A 17,286-nucleotide genomic window follows, 5' to 3' on the forward strand; every position below is an offset into this window, starting at 1 on the left:
GAGATGATGTTGTGGTTTCCCCTTGGGCCTGGGCAAAGACGAATCTAACCTCTAGGGATGTTCATCAGCCCATGTGTACAGAAATCAGTCAGGCCCCTTTCTAAAACATGTTCAGTAGTGTCAGAGAGGACCCCTCTTTCCACAAAAGAATATTCTGCAGCCAAACACCATTCCCGGAAGTTCTACTTTTAGTACTGACTGCAACTGTAAGAGGCAGGCATTATCAGCCAGGCCTGGTCTTCACGGAGCCAGAGAGCACTTTTAGCTTGACTTGAGGCTCCATGTTGGAGCTCTTTCTGAACCCGTTTCAGGTCTGTCATCACAACCCAAATGGCAAAGTCCATGTTCTCTGGCAGGGCTCAGCTGGGGAAAGATAAGCCACTTCCCAGTGTTCTCCACGGGAAAAAAGAGGCAAACCAAACATTGACTCATGCCTGGGAAGTGAATGCAGGAGTTCCCTGGATAGGCCTCCTGCTCCAAAACAAGAGTCACAGACTCTTTGGCATGCACTCCACTGCTAGTTATCATCACAAGCCGTCCTAGCCAGAGAGAGAGGAAGTCACAGAAAATGGAGAGAGAAATGCCCAGACAAGGGTCGCCTTCCGAAGCAAGGCAAGGGGACCTGGCAACCTGGAACTGCACAGCACTTCGGAAGGGGTGTGTCCATCGGGCTCCTCTCCTGACCTTTGGGTCCACTTGGGAATTAGGCAAAACAGTTCTTTTGGATTTTACAGAGAGAATTACAGGTATTCAATACACTAAACTGCTTACCCAAGATCACTGGGTTCAAAAGCTGAGAGGCAAAGTCAGAGGCCATGTCCTGGGTCAGGAAGTCAGTGCTTCCTTCCACACGGTGGCGGCAGGATAGCTCATTGTTTGCTTTAAAAATAAGTAATTTAAGTGAAAGAAGAAAAGAAACAGTCATCTGGGCCATAACAAAGAAGTGGCCCAATCTTCATGGACATTGTGGGCTAAACCGATGGCAGTTATAAGGTAGTATCCATTGACTCTCAAGAATTCGCACCAAACAAAAGGAGGGTGGGGCCCACCAGAAAAAGATGCAAAATCCTGATAGTGGTTTTCATGATTCCTTCCCATCTGGGCTTCACCCAAAGAGGCATCCATCCCAGTGCCAAGTAAGACTGGGCACTCTCTCCTCCATGGGATAAAGCCAGGGGACTCCCAAGGAAACTGCAGCTTCTCTTGGAGCCTGTAAGCTGATGGGCTATTTCCATCTGCCACATTCTCTCTTCCAACATCCTCCTCTCTTTGAGGGGTATGGGAAATCCCTTGGCACTGGGATGTTCAGGAGAACCAGGTTAGCTTATTCGGAGAAGCCAAAGGCTTCTGTAGGCCTTTCTTCCTAGAATGGAAATTCCCATAGGGGCTTGGCCTCCCCACTGTCCTGTTTCAGCCCGCTACCATCTGACCATATCTGACATGGTTTTGAGTCTGAACTCTGGCTTCCTGTTCTACATTTGTCTACAGCTCTTTTGGACCTATTGTTTTGATTGCACCCATGTCTATGTTGTCAACTGTGAAGGCAGTGTGGTGGTATTAGGAGTGGGGAGGTAAGAAGACCTAGTGCATTTGGCTCTTTCCCTTAGTAGCGCACAAAATAGTCATGCTGTACATGTATGTGATTTGTACACTCTAAGCCACCATTTAACATGAATCATTAATATAGAGACTGTGGGATTCTCAGTATAGATTTTCTCTTGGCTTAGTGCAGAGCCAAGCCCAAACAGATATTTAAAAATAGATGTTTTGATAGTGTAGTGATGATAAAATCAGGTACCTGTCATGGTGCGTAGACCAAACAAGTCAAGTTGACACGTATCTGGCATTTGGTATTGTACTACCCTGAACATATTCTTCTGCATATCAAGGATCAAAGTATTTCTGGAAGTCTCCCAGATCATTACAAAGGTCATTCGAAGTATGCAAATGCCACTGAAGGAGACAGGGCTTCTGTTTGTTTGTTTTTGACCTAGATTCTAATCTTTGGGTAAGAGGGAGCTTGGAACTATCTTGTTCCACAATGTTCTTTGTACACTAAGGTGAGAGAGCTTCAAGGGAACACAGTAATGGCCAAGGTTATAGGTCCGTTTTCCAGCAGGGTAACAGATTGGGAGGCAAAGTTCAGTCCAGCCCTTCACTATGATGTTGATATGACACGCGACAGGTGAGGAGAAGAGCTGTATTCAAGAGGGGGCTCAGTCACTATCTGACTATGTGACTTCAGGTAAGACACTCAGATGCCCTTTGCCCGAGTGCTTCATCTGTAAAATGAAAGCACTCAACTAGACAATTTCCAAGGTCCCTTTTGATTCCAAGGACCTTTCACTTTTTAAATAAATTACTGCAATTTAAAAAATGTTTGTAGGGAGCCAGCCATAGATGCCACTCTCTGCTCAGAGGGGTCCAGGCGGTGGGCCATGGGGAGGTCATACATGCTTTGCATCGTGATAATATTCGTGAACTAGTTGCATCTTGGTGGCCACAAGCTACTATGGCGTCCAATTAGCGCTTTTCTAAAATGCCTGATTTCTTCCAAGAGGAAACAACCACAGACAGAATCCAGAAGACAAAACACAACTAGGGCTTTTTGTAATATTTTTGAAGAGTAGAGAAACCGAGTTATTCAATTTTAAGCCCTACATTAGACTCAGAGAGGGCACCAGTTAAGAGATTGAGATTATTAGACCGCCAAGAAGTATGGGATTTCTAAAAACAACCTATTCCTTGTTCCAGGACAAGATCACACCTAAAGTGAAAGAGATAGCATACAAGCAGGAACCTGAGGACGGACGCTCTTCTCAGCACTCTCCCAGGAGTGTTGGTGCTGACAGTGGGGAGACTTAGATTTCAGTTCTGCAGATTCTGACTCCCACCTACAACTTTCCTTTAAAAGTTCCCAAGTGCATTCGTGTCTCCATTCCAACCGATATTTCCTAAGTTCCAAGGCACAGCCATCTCCTGCCTGAACTACTACAGTAGTCTTCTGACTAGTCTATACCTTCCTGGTTTGTTCTCTCCCAATCCATCCTGCCAACTGCAACAAGAACAAGAATAAAAAATGTAAATCATGAATCACATCAACGGAGTTCCATTATTTCTAGGATAAAGACCAAAATGATTCACATGACCTTCAAGGGCTGTCTTCATCTTCTGACCCCTTACCAGGCTGCCAGCCTCATCTTGGCCCATGCTTTCTTCCTCTACACTCCAGTCAGGTGGGAGAATGTGCTCTGATTCTTCATGCTACATGACTTTGCCCGGCCTATTCATTCTGCCTCTTCCTTTGGTCTTTGCTCTTGGGTTTGGATAATTTCTACTCCTCTTCCTTCATATCTCTGTTCAATTGTCACTTTCATAACTAAGGCTTCGCCAGCCTCCCTGGCAAGATCAAGCTCTCCTGACAGACAATCACAGCACCACACACCTCCCCTTCCATAGTTTCATCTCAGTCGTGATTTCACAACTGTCTGGGTGTTTGTTTGACGCATGTCTGTCTCTCCCTCTGGACTGTAAGCTTCATGAGAGCAGGAACCATAACAATTTTTGTTCAGGCATATATTCCCAATGCCTAGCATAGTATTTGTCACATAGTAATCACTCAATAAATCACATGTTGAATAAATACAGTGCTTGGTACTGTAGAGTATTCAGAGATGAATAAGTCAGGATGTCTGCCATTCAGAATCCCACAGCCATACAACAGCAAGACCGTGAAATAGGCCAGACTGCGATAAGTGAGTAGGTGCAAGAAGTGATACAGCACCCTTTTGTATATCCTGTGATTTGCTAAGCTGCTTTTTACCTTTTCCATATGAACATCAACCCGTTTAAGCATTGATTGACCATTCATGACCTTCTGCTATGCAATTGCATTTTTGTATCTCTAACCCAACATTGCACTTCCTATGAACAACAGAATTCTCCTTCTGATTGGTACAGTTTTTGCTTGTTAGCACCATGGGCGTGACTCTAAATTTCAAATAATTGGGGCCATTTCAGCAGACACCCTGATTAAATGTGCTGAGTAATTTTAGTTTGTATTAAACCAATAGCCCACATTAGGGCCCACATCTGTGTTTACGGAACGACTCACACTCTCAGGCGTGTCTGTCGCAGTGTGCGATGTGAGATCCAAAAGTGTGCTGCTCCAGCTCTGTGCTGCTGCATGTGTGTTTGGTCGGTAGCTCAGAGCTGGTGTTTATTGACAAGCAAGAACACGGGAATGAGTAATCATTATAAGCATTCCCTGCACATTCCCGTCTCTCAGAAGCAAGGCACATCCCCAAGCTTCTTGCCCTCATTCTGCAGGGGACAAGCTGCTGGGCAGGCCAAACTGGGGGCCACAATACCTTTGAGGACTCAGTGGGATGGAACAGAATGATTGCCTAAAGTAAGTGAGAACTCAGTATTTATTTATTCATTCATTCATTCTCTCATTCATTTGTTCAACAAATACTGTTTGAGCACTTGCTCTCTCCCACCCATGCTAGGCACTGAGAACATATTGGAGAACAAAACAGGTGTGGTCTCTGCTTGTATAAACAATGGTCTAGGGAGGAAAGAGAGACATAAAACCAAGAATTAGTTTGAAATACATGGACTCACAGTTTTAGAAAAGAGAAGTCTGGTTCCGAGGACTTGCACAATAAACAGGGAAGCCTCGCCTACTTTGAAGCATAAAGAATGAGCTCCTGGGAAAGCAGCATTTAAGCTGAGTTCTGAAGGATGGAAAGGATGTGTAGCCAGAAAAAATTATGATAAGAGGATCAGAATTTTCCAAGCTCAGGTAACCTGACAGGTGAAGCCCTTGAGGAAGGAGGGAACAGGCCTTGTCTGCGGAACTGTGATTGTCCAGAGTGACTAAAGTCCAGAGCTGAAAAGGCAGAGAGCTGGAGATGAAGCTAGATGGATGCAGGGCCAGATCATGGCCTTGTGGGTCATTTGAAGTGTTTCGAAGTCTATTCTAAAGTCAACCGGAAGTCTACATAGGGTTTTAGGCAACGCGAAGATCAGATCACAATAGGGCGACATCTACCCTGCCTACCTCACAGTCTCTTAGTGAGGAACAATTGAGACCAAAGATAAGTTTTTTCAGGTGATCCATAAGGAATGAGACCACTGTGTTTCTAAAACCATTAGTAACTCCCAAGTGTGGTAAAACACCATTTGTAAATTCCCCAGGAATAAAGGTTCAAGAATGACCGCTCAGGCCACTTGAGAGACTCTGCCCGTTGAAGTGCCAGATAGCCTGGTTTTCTCCACGTTGGAGTTCACTGTGCAATCTGATTGTCACTTATCATTTCCCATGCTAAGTGCAAGGAGCCATTCCAATCAACGGCCTGTGTCCCACTGCATCGATTCATCTTGGCCCTTCCGGGGGTCTCTCAGCACAGCGTCTCCGCTCATTAATGAGAATGCGCCTGCCTCATAATGATAATCCTTTGCACTTACCCAGCACATTGCCCAGGGGGTTCTCAAAGCATTTTGTAAACTTTTAATTAAGTTAGGCTAGTGACTGCAGGATGGTCCCCAGCCTCTCCGAACCAAGAGGTCTGGGGTGGGGGTGGGGACGGGAGGTGATGGGAGACAAGCACAAGCCCTGCCTCTCGCACCTACTTACTGGCTCTGGGGCGCAGAGGCGAGTGGGTGGATGTGCAGGGAATCTCTGCGTTGCTAGGAAGAAGCACTCACACATGTATGGCCATGTCTGGCACAGGCAGCCTGTGGGCCTCCTGCCATGTGTGCCCACAGGGAGCGCACCAAGGCTGGGGGCTAGAGTTGGGAGTTCTGGAAAGGCAGATATAGAAGGCAAGAGGGAGGACTTGCTTTCCTTAAAGAGCTGTGAATGTGATTTTGAGAGTAGCTAAACTCTGGCTTGGAAATGCATGTGTGCCTTGCGTGTATATGCGTGCAGGAAGGGGCATGCATGTATGGTTGGCAAGAGGCTGGTGAGGAAGAGAGGAGGGAATGTATGTTCACATGCTTAGAGGAAGGCGGTAGCAAGCACATTCATCTTCAAGCTTCTCTCTGGTTTTGGATTTCTTTTGGCTCCCTTCTCAGGGCTACCTTTAATCCTTCCCTGAGCCATACAAATATCACCATCTTGGGGTATCAAGTGAGTGGTGTATAAATCCAGCAAGTGGAACTACATCCATGCCCTACTGTGTTAGAACCATCCCCACCCCTCAGGGAAAATGCAGAGGCAACCAAGGCTTTGCAGATAAGTAGCAAATTGTAAGTCTGGGTCTCCCACCAACAGCATAAAAGGCAAGAGGGACAAATGTCCTCAGGACCTAGCCCTGCACTGAGGACTGGGATCAGAAGGAGTGGGAGAGCAGAGCCGCCCCAAGGTGAAGCCACCTGCCTGGCCCTCTCTGTCTGGAAAGTGCCAGTCGGTATCAGAGGTGCTAACATCCACTGCTCCTGACAGCCTGGCTTGTCAGCAGCCATAGACCATCTGGGGGCTGACACTTGAGCTCACTGACAGGAATCACAGTTTGCTTCCATATCTCTCTGTCTCCAGCCCCAGGCAGCTGCAGGCAGATGGCAGCAGTCCATCTGCAAACAGGGCTGCAGGCTGAGGGGGTCCCTGTCCAGCGGACCAGCATCAGAAAAGCCAGTGCCCATAGGCCAAAGGCTATTAGATGGGGCTCCTGGAGTTCCAGCTGTCCAAGGCTGACGTAGAAGTCCATGTATCTAGCACCCCACCAAATATACCACAAAGCAATGTTTTGAGAGACCAAAGGTGCCATGTCTGTTGCCTTAGTTTTCTACAGCAGAAAAACTAAGACCTAAAAGCTCAAAGTCAGAATGCATATTTTATTGGGGGTCAAAACAAAGAAAAAGCTTAATAATTTCCTGTTTTACTCAATTAATGATTTTTGAGGCAGGAGAATATCTTAATGCATTGTTTAATCAGAACGTATATAAAGTCTTGTTCAATAAATGAAGGAGTAGATTGTCTTTTACTAATTTTCATCACTGTGACAAAGACATACATATATGGTCAGTATGATTCTACCTTATCTTCCCCCATTTTTAACAATATGGAATGTCCTCTCCCCTTCTCCAACACGCGAGTTGCCTTCTCTCTTTACCCTATTCCTAGAGGACCAGGATGAGTTTTTTTATAATAAAAATTTAGAAATGTTTTTTTGTTATCATCTAACCTAGGTGTTCAGCTACTCTGTCCAGTTGGAAACAAGGTTCATACATGGCTGGAACCCATTCTACAGATTGGTAAACTGAGACTTTGAGAATGCCTTGAACCAACCAAATAAGCCTCAAAGAGCCACTAATCAAAGAGATGACTCTCAGCTTTCAGCATACTTAGAGGTTTGGGTGGAGTCCCACTTAAAGGGAAGTGCACTCAGCCCCAGGCAGCCCTGACACAGATTTGAGGCTGTAACCACCAGAGATAGTTCCCAGTAGCTGGCATGGGAGACCCAGGCCCAGAGCTGCTAGACAACAAATGCAGGCAAGTGCCAGCTGTCTAAAGAAAATCTCCTTCTGTAATTTTCTAGGTTACAGAGATGTGGCCAAGGGTGCTAAGAATTCGAGAAAGCACAAAGGCAGACAGGACCGAGGGAACACGGGAGAACCTCAAGCCCGTCGGGATCTCTGATTAATCTCAGGTTGAGTAGTGCTGCCCAGTTCCAGGCTACTGAAAAAGCCATCTTCATGAGGCAGCTGATGCTATCTCCTTCTCAGCACCTGCTATTGCCACTGGGCCCATGCTGAATGCAGACGACGCAGTCCAACCTTATTAACATGTCAATCATTTTTAAGGGATTGAGGGCCACATGATGGCATGAATCCATGATGGGGTAAAGGATGATGGGGACTTGCTCATGACCAGATGCTCTGTCCTTGTTCCTATCTCTTTCTTAGTGAGTCTGGCGTGTGGATTCCCCAACTAGACCCCTTGTGCACATCAGGCACTCTCAGCAGGTTCCCCGGCTCTGGGCTGGTGAGAGGCTAAGGAGCAGGAAAGGAATTCATCAAAACTTGGCTGTAGAGCCTGCCCCCAGGCCTTACCCCAAAGCCAAACATCCCAGCCCAGAAACTCAAGATTTGGGGACTTCCCTGAAGGAAGAAGCAGGAAGGTGTGTGCTAGAGAAGGAAGAATCCTAAACCTTGGGGGATTTTCTATCCAAGCCCAGGGTTTTCTGACCCTAAACAGGCAAAGCCCGTTTAAGGTGCAAGAGATGAAGTTGTACCCAGAACCTGGACTCACAGATCAGTGCAAGAAGACACAGCTCAATCCAGGTTGGGTAAATGGGGACCCCTCCCAGCTAACTCCCCTGCTTAGAGTCACAAGACGAAGGAGATACAAACAGGATGGGCCAAGAAGAAGGGGACAAACAGGAAGTCATGGTCTGAATTTGAGCAAAGAAGTCTTCCAGGTTTGCAATCCTTGCATCATGGTGCTGGCCCCTGGAAGGACTTGGGCAGCACTGTGCCTCAGGAACTGAGCCTTGGCTGCTGGCAATGACAACATCTTCTTGCCCTTACTCCACCCTGCCCCATGGCCACAGAGCCATTTCTCAAAGCTGGAGGAGAAAAGACAAGAAGAAGACAGGTTTTGACTCAAATACTCAAATACTGTAGGCCACGGTCACAGGTTTTAAGTGACAGACAGAGTGGTTTGCAGGTAATCAGAAGGACCTGGGATGCTAGTTCAAAATGCTTCCGTCTGAGACGAGGACAGGGACTCCACATTTTAACCTGCCTCTCTCCTCCTAGGTGATTCTGATGCAGTATTCGCTTCCTGCTTCCTACAGAGCCCCCAGACCCAAGGTCAAGAAGGCCACCAGCCCAGACTATCTCTCTCCTCCTACTAGAACAACAAAATTACCCCAACCAGGGGTGTCCAGAGCCTCGGACTGTGCCTCTAGCATGACAAGTCAGTTGGCCACGGGCCCTCTGCCCTGTCTTGGGTGTGGGCTCATCTCAGTCTCCACGTGTGACTGTCTTTTCCATCCCAGAAATTCTGCCTAGAAAAGCTATTTGTGATATCAGTGGAAGGTACCAGGCGACAACAGCATTAACCTTAAAATTATTCTGGGATGGATACATGTTTTACCAAGAAATAGAAGCTGCAGAATAAAATGGCATTGAGGCCTAACCAGGTCAAGGTTCCATTATTACATCAGCCTTTGGTTTTTAGACGCAGTGAAAGTAAGTGGCTAACGAGCTGGTATTAATCCCTGTGGGAGAAAAAGCATCATCATTTGAAACAAAGAAAAAAAAGTTTAAAGCTATAACAGGAAGTAAAAGAAAAGAGAAAGGAGAAGTCGCAAGTAAGCCATGGCAGCTCATCAGAACTTCCGGATCCAGCCAGGTTTCCCACAGGAACCCCTCAAGATGCGAAGCGTTCTTTCACCGACACCTTCTAAGGCTAACTTTTTCTCCTCCCTGTTCTTGTTCTTACCGGGCTCCTGACACAATTAGCATAAGAGTAGCCCTCAAAGCAGGTAACAGACTCTTCGGAAAGAGGGCATGTTGCAGTGATGTCCACACCCTGCTCTCCCCCGGAAGACGGGGGCAAGGGGGTGGGGGGGATAGCTTGTCATTGTCGTTCATCCACCATGCTCAGGACGGTCAGGCAGGGGTGCAGGTTCATCCTCCTTTCCCTCAGCCGACTTTAGTTTCGGGTACTTCTCCTGCAAGCAAGGTCTGCCTGCCACCAGTGCAGTGCCACGGGACCCCTAGAGGGAGGTCTCACCCTGGCTCCTGGCTCCTTCAGGGCGCGCTGCAATGCAGCTTCTGCAGACTGGGGCTCACCCCCCTGCCTTGCTTTCTAAAGTGTAATGTTATGATTTCTGCCATAAGGGGCGCATCCATACAGCCAGGATTCCCTCGGGATGGGGGTCCTGATCTTTGCTCCAGCACAGTGAGAGGAGGGGAAGCGGGTATGAGGAGCCCCCCCGGAGCTGCCATCCAGCTGGAGACTTGCCTATGCAGGAAAGTTTGTCTTCTCCTGCGACGGACCCAGTGCACCCACCTGGCTCCCTCTACCAGGCTCAGGCAGGTACTGAGTGTTCCGTTGGCTCTACCTTCCCTGCTGAGCACAGCCCCCAGGCTGGAACCCCTAGGATGCTGCTGGAATCTGGAATAACAACAGCAACCCCCACTCTGAACTTCTTGGTCAGCCTAAAACAAACAGCTGGGAACATGGTTATGCAGAGCCCATCCCTGCTTTAAAAAGTGCCATCTTCACAAGGTGTTACAAAACATTGCAGGCTGGATTACTTGTTTTAGTTGATCCTCTTTCTCCCCAGGAAACTTCCATTTTTCTGATTTCACCTTGGCATCTTAGGACTACTCAGGGAATTATATTATTAAAAACAACACTGAAAATATTCCCACAAAACCCTACCAAGTAATACTGAATATAGAAACATAAAACTGTATGTTTTACCTATAAAAAGGCAGGTAAGGTTTTAAAATCTTAGCATTCCTGTCTGTGTATATATGTATGAAAATTTAGGTTGAAGCTAATGTTTAACACAATGCATTTATCTCAATTTGGGGGAAAAAAAGAGATCCTGACTGTGCGACGGTTTGGTATGAAAACCGACACTTTTGCTGCTGCCTAAAACCTTGGCAAGCATAACCTAGCCCCTTCGGCATTGTTTGAAAGATGCCTGCAGGCATTCAGTTGTCTGCTTGCAAAGGACTCCTGTGCAATTATCAAATCTATTAAGATGCCTTCAATTTTGCAATGCTTCTGCTAAGCTCATTTTGGTAGGATTGCAGCATCTTACCTGTGTCACTGCAGATTTGTTTTCCCCAAACAAATAACTGCTGTGAGAGGTGGGATCACATTTAAATCATTAGACAAGGTGGGGAAGGGGCTGGGGAGAATCAGGCAAATCCAAATTTCCAACCTTCCCTCAGCAGGGACATCCCAAATTCTGCCAAGGGAAATCATATTCCTGACGTAAGGAACAGGAAGGAGATACTGAGAGGATTCCGAATTTCAAGGGCATAATCTGCCCATTTGGCGGAAGGATAAAGAAAGGACGGCAGGCAGTAGAGGGTCTGTGTTACAACAAGAAACGCAGGAGCAGATGAGTGAGCGGAGAAGGAGGGATGGGGCAGGGAAGGAGCTCCAGGGGGAGAGGGTAGGGGAGAGCAGTTCCGAAGGAAGGGAGGGAGGAGGAGAGTGGGGAGAGGTGGAGAGGGGGAGAGAGAGAGAGAGAGAGAGAGAGAGAGAGAGAGAGAGAGAGAGAGAGAGAGAAAAGAGACAGAGAGAGAGACAGGGAGGCGCAGAGATCTGGACTGATTCAGAAACAGAGAGAGACCACCACGACTGAGAGAGATAAGAGGGTGCCCCTTCCACCCTGCAGGTCCCAACATAGGCAGCAAGAAGGATTTATGGCTGGGAGTTCAAACCCCTCTTCTCCTACCCCCAGGACCACAGCTGGTTAATGCCAGTTGGTGCCTTTCACTGAAACAGCAGTGCCTCACAGCATGGTGCAGATCTCGAACCCAGCTCACTGGATCCCCCGGAACAGAGAGCAAATCCCGTGCTGAAAGCATCTGCGCGCGTGTGAGCGAGTGTGTGTGTGTGTGCACACAGCAAGCCTACCTCTTTCACTCACATGCATCTCACACTCCCTGTCCTCACCCCTTCCTCCTTGCCTCTCCATCTCCCCACTGCCTCTCCTGCTCTCACGTCGTACAATCGCCCCAGGGAGAGAAAACACCCTTCCCCTATACGGTACCTGGGATGAAGAGCAGGGCAGTTGTCGCCGAGAAGACGACCCAGTAGGCAGGATGGTACATCTCGACGCTGTGGTGCTCTCAGCTGCCGGGCTTGCTACTGCTTCTGCTGCTGCTACCGCTGCTGCCTTCCTCTGTGCTGAATTCTGAGCAGGTTTAAATCCAATGTTTGCAAAGGGAGGGAGAGAGCAGAAGAGAGAGAGAGCGCGCGAGAGATGGGAGCAGGCAGGCAGCGTCTCTGATTTTTTTTCTTGCACACAACTGGTAAGAATCATGAGCACCAATCTGTACAGGGCTCAGAGCAGTCCTCCAAGGCACGCATTGGCTCCACTCTCCTGAGCGACGGAAGGAGACTTTCCTGCTTGGAAGGCTTGACTCCAAGGGGAGTCGAAGCCGGCCCCTCACTCACCCCCTCACCGGAGCACAGCCCTGCGTGTTGCTATCTGTGTGAGTATGTTGATGTGGGGCTCACGTGGACACGTGAACACACACGAGCTCCTTGGGCAGTGGAGAGGGCCTGGCACTGCCAGCAGGGCTCAGGGCACACCAAGAAAGAAAGGTTGCTTGGCAGAAATGTGACTAATGCCCATGCCAGTTCCTTACAATTCTTCCTTCTTCCTAGTCTCCAGGCAGGGATGGAGCAGGAACTGCTACCCACGGGGAGAGCTCAGACATTTAAATCTGCACCCCACCCCTCCATTCGGCCATTAACAGCACTTGGAAGCAGTTGGTTTTCCCAGTAAGGAGATGGGCATGTTACGGTTTTAAACCAATGATGCAGGGAGAATTGGCCAGTTCCCCACAATCAGAGCATTCTGAAACTCTACCAAGGCAAGATGCTATAGAAGCTCAAACAATTGCTATGATTACAGCATAGGCAGGGACAGATTCAGATTAGATCTCAAGGAGGCGGAAACTTGCTGAAGTCATCGGAAATCTTCACAAGGAGAAGGCCACAGAAGGATACCTGTGGCTTCCTTCTGTTTTTTGTTTTTTGTTTTTTGTTTTTGCTTCTCCTTTTCAGGGTCCAGTCTGTCCCTTCCTCTGGAACGGCAGTTTACACCGGCAGTTTACACAGGATGGCAGTATCTCTGGGTGTAAGAAACCTCAGAACTTTCCCCTGCTCTAAAACGGCCTGCTTGCCCTCCCTAACACGTGCTTGTAAGCAGCACACCTTGCTGGCTGAGTGATGCTGCCACTGAACTATACCCTGAACTTGGAGGGTCTGTGATCAAAATAGCACTAAGTATTAGAGAAGGCACTGAGCAGACGATTTCTGTCCCAAGTGCCCTCCAAAGACCTCAGGTGGCTTGGATTCCTTCCCAGCTCCATGTGTCCACACCTTGAGGTCTGTGAGGGACACTCCACAAGAGGTCATTCTCCGTTCCTCCTTTGCTGCAATTCCCAAAGTTTTCCAAGTAACCTACTATGGGCAGGTATTCACCTCTATCACTTCAGTTAATCCTCACCAGCGTCCTTCCTTGTAGGCATTATGACCCCTGAATTTTCAACTGAGGTTGACAGCGATTCAGTGACTTGCCACACAGCTAATGAGTTAAGATAAAAACCCAGGTCTGTCCTGCAAAATCCACACAGTTTTTATAAAGCAGCCAATTGCCAACAAGTTCTTTGGGCCTGACTGAGCGCCTCTCTTTCTATAAAATAAATCATGTTTACTTTTAAAGAAGTAAAACAATTGATTACTCCCCTCCTTATGAACAAGTCAGAAAACTTCAGCAGTAAAAGAGAAAACAGATGATGATTGTATCATCCGCTGACACTTATGAAGTACCTACTTAACATAGTCATTTTTTCAGGGATGAGAATATGAAGAATATGATTTGTTCTCGTCTACAAAGGGCATACAATATATGTCAAGAGATCAGCCAAAAGTTAGCATTGTGACTTTGCGAATGTACATAAAAATAATAGGACACGTACACACTGTTAGAGTCAAATTTTGTAGACCTCATCACTGCAAACATGTCGTTCACAAGCAAATTGATATGTGAACACTTTAGGCAATGCTGGAATCCTGCAGAAATCCAGAATTATTACCAGTGGCTGAATACGCTGGAGAATACAACTGGCTTGAAATTGTGGGAGAGACCAGATAGGCCACAGAAATGAGATGGACATCTCACGGAGGGGAAGAGAGCAGACACAGGCAGAAACCCTGCAGGGGGGAGTTAGGGGAGGAGATGGGAGACCAAGAGAGAAAGACCTTGAGTCCTAGACCAGTGATTTAGAAATTTCCCCCTGCCGGGAAAAACAGTTAATTTCTTTTTGAGCAGGGGAGTGCTGTGAATGAGAGGGAGTTAATTTATGGAAATTAATCTGGGTGAAGTGTACAGGAGGGATTGTGGCAAGCATACTTGTTAGTAGGCATGGCCCAAGTTTGATAGATCCTGGAACTGGTGGTAGCAGTGGAAGAGGAAAAAAAGGGGGTTGTATGTGGAACGCAGAACAGTTAGGAGGACGTAGTGACTGATGGCATTCTACGGATAATAGACATCATGTATTCACCCTCTGCAGGCTAGATTTTTCTAAAAAATATTATCACATTCAATTCCTAGCCGTTACTCTATGAAGGTGTAATTATGCCTTTTTGAGAGATGAAGAAACCGAGACTTAGAAAGGTTAGGTAATTTATCCAAGGTCACACAGCTAGTTAGTGACAGCCAAAATTTAATCCTGGGTTTTTCTGTTTCCAAATAAGCGACTCCCTAGAAGAAATTATCATATTGGGCACCATCATTTTATTGAATATTCACATGCCAATCACTCAGGTACTGCCCTTATAAATCCCTATTTATTCATCACCCACACAGACTAGAGGGAGAGACTGGAGCTCAAGGAGCTTTAATAACATCCCCAACATTGCAGAGCTGCCCGGGTGTGGAGCCCCGGTTCAAGGCCTGCCTTCACCACTGGTGCTCTTAACCACCAGGAGGAGAGAGAAGGAGCAGCACTGGCAGCCTAGGAGGGGACCGAGTCCCAGCGCTGCCTGTGCAGTAGCACCTGAGGACATGGAAGTGCATTCCATGCAGCCCCAACCCCACTCCAGGAAAGAGGGGCACACACTACTAGTCGGTAGCTAGTGGCCAGACAGGAGCAAACTTTCATTAAACTGTCTTGGGCCAATCACAATCCTAGGAACTTCATAAATTTTCTCTGTATTGCTAGCCCATTTCACAGATAAATAGAACAAGTTACAGAGAGTCTCGAGTCCCTCCTCCAAGATTAATAAGTGGTAAGGAAATTGAGGTCTTTCTTACTCCAGAGTTTACATTCTTTCACCTTTCCCTGTCAACTATATTTTTGTTTTAAAAACACCCATTTATTCTGCCAACATTTTTCCTAGTCCACACACATGCACACACATGAGCATACACACACACACACCCCGAGTCTTTTAATTAAATTCACATTTAACACACTTCTATGTATAGCAGGAAAAAATTTTTTAAATTTGTATGCCTAATATGATCTTCCTTAAGGAAACACATAAATATGTATTTTCACTGATCAATTCTTTTAGGTCTATTATATGATTAAAACATATGTCTCTTTTATTTAAAAAAAGTAGAGGAAGAAATGTATAAATGCATATTTAATCAATAGATGGCACCAACTCTGTAAAGAGATATTACGGTCTACTGGGTCTATTTAAACATCTTTAAAAAATACAAATACAAATAAAAATGCTTCAATGCATATTTACTAGGGGGACTGCTCTCTTCTCTGGGGTAAATAATATGCAATTTTATACCTTCTGTGAATCTTTATTTTCTTCTTCCAAAGCAAACAAAATCATCAAAACTGTATTTAAATAGCAACAATGTGGCGGAACAAACCAACCAACACCAGGCAGTTGTGCAAGGAGACTTGACTGTCACACTTGCACTTCTGACTAGGATTCTTTCTTCTGGAACAGCGGTGTTGGGCTGACGTCTTCAAAGGCAGCGGCCAGCTTCCTAGGGCCAGATGGGGAATGGGAATGTTGGATCAGGGGTGAGGTCCCCCTGGGTCCAAGGTGTGCTCCTGCCTGATGCCAGTCCTGCTCCTTCACACCAGCTGTATGACCTTGGGCAAGGATACAGGGACTTCCTCTGACTCATATTGTTTCTTTGTTATACAGAGAACTGCACTGATGAAGAGATTACCTTGTGGTATTTTATGTATCCATTCATTCATGCAATAAATATTTCTTAGATACCTACTCTGGGCCAGGTACAAACCTACTACATGTGATGCAAAGAGATACAATGTAAAGCAAGATAAGACTGTCCTCACCCCTCCAAAATTCAGAGAGCAGTGGGGGAGGAGAACGTTGAACCGTGAATTGATTGCATTTATGACAAGTGTGTGTAGAAAATATATAGGTCTATGGCAAAGCATGAGATACAGATACACCTGGGGACGGGGAGAGTGTGAGACTGCCCTGAGGACAGGACTTCTAAGCTGGGATCCCAGTAGGAGCTTCCCAGAAGGAGGAAAAGCCCGAGATTGTTCCTGGCAGATGAAAGCAGCAAGTGCAAACCCCGGAAGCAGAGACTAGACTGTGTGGACACTAACAGCTCTTTAGTGCAATTCACATTCACCCAACCTTTTGCTGAGACAAACTCTGCAGTAAATAGTGTTAAGATGATGGATTGGTGCACTTGGAGCCCAACAATGGAACAGGAAGGATGGATTTTTAGATACTGAAGTACTTGTTAGGGTGGGGGCTGCCTGCAAAAAATAAAAAGCGGAAGATGATAAAACATTACAGATTAAAATCTGACTCTTCCACTTAAGCTTTCAATATTCCAAAATGAACTGGAGCCTCCTGAGCTGTAAGTGATTCCTTGAGAGCAAGTTAAAGACTCTGGAAGGCACATTAACTCCTTTAAACCACAAAGGTGTCATTTAGTTCAAAGGAGCAATGATTTATTAAATGACTGGCTTATGACTAGAAGAGTAAGCCCTTCTGAAGTCCCAGGGACTCTCTTACAATGGGAGTTGTACCTTTGGACTCAGGTCTTAACCTATTTCTGATACTTCTTTGAAATTTGAATATGTTCACAAAATATCTTGGTCAAGCCCAAGAAAGCCTTAACAATAAGTATCACTTATGAAACATGCACTACGTTCCAGTTTCCCTGCAAGGTGGCTAACATGCACCGCGGCTACTCTTCACACCAATCCCTTCCACAAAGTAGACACTGCAACACACACTTTACAGAAATGTCAGCTAGGGTTTCCCCAGGGCTCTGCAGAGCATTGGCAGAGCTGAGATTCACTCAGAGCTGGCTGACTCCAAAGGCCACATGCTTTCCATCCTCCCTCAAAGGTCTCTGATACGCTTACATGAAATCATTACAAGGTTTACTACGTGATGTCAGCATCATACTTAAAAAATTTTTTTAAACCTTAAAGTAATATATTACATAGTTTATCAAGTTTTTAGTGTTAACTGCTTAAGATTGAAAACAGCATTCCAAATCCCACTCCGCGGGAGCAACAACTTCCATCTCTTTTAGCTATTTCTTC

The 17,286-nt window shown here is 46.4% G+C and overlaps 1 protein-coding gene across 2 annotated transcripts in view; it reads right to left on the minus strand.

The window, feature by feature from the left end:
* The window catches only part of OPCML (opioid binding protein/cell adhesion molecule like), a 1,137,716-nt gene extending 1,125,343 nt beyond the window's left edge, over window positions 1-12,373 (minus strand). Inside the window, exon 1 of one of the 2 annotated variants that reach the window (XM_016919880.4) lies at window positions 11,754-12,373. In XM_016919880.4, coding sequence (XP_016775369.1) covers window positions 11,754-11,814 — 61 coding nt within the window. In that variant the 5' untranslated portion in view covers window positions 11,815-12,373. The remainder of the gene's footprint in view (window positions 1-11,753) is intronic. The other variant, XM_016919883.4, reaches the window with a different exon arrangement.
* Window positions 12,374-17,286: the final 4,913 nt, after the last annotated feature.

The sequence above is a fragment of the Pan troglodytes genome, chromosome 9 (genome assembly GCF_028858775.2).
Source record: "Pan troglodytes isolate AG18354 chromosome 9, NHGRI_mPanTro3-v2.0_pri, whole genome shotgun sequence".
NCBI classification, from domain to species: domain Eukaryota; kingdom Metazoa; phylum Chordata; class Mammalia; order Primates; family Hominidae; genus Pan; species Pan troglodytes.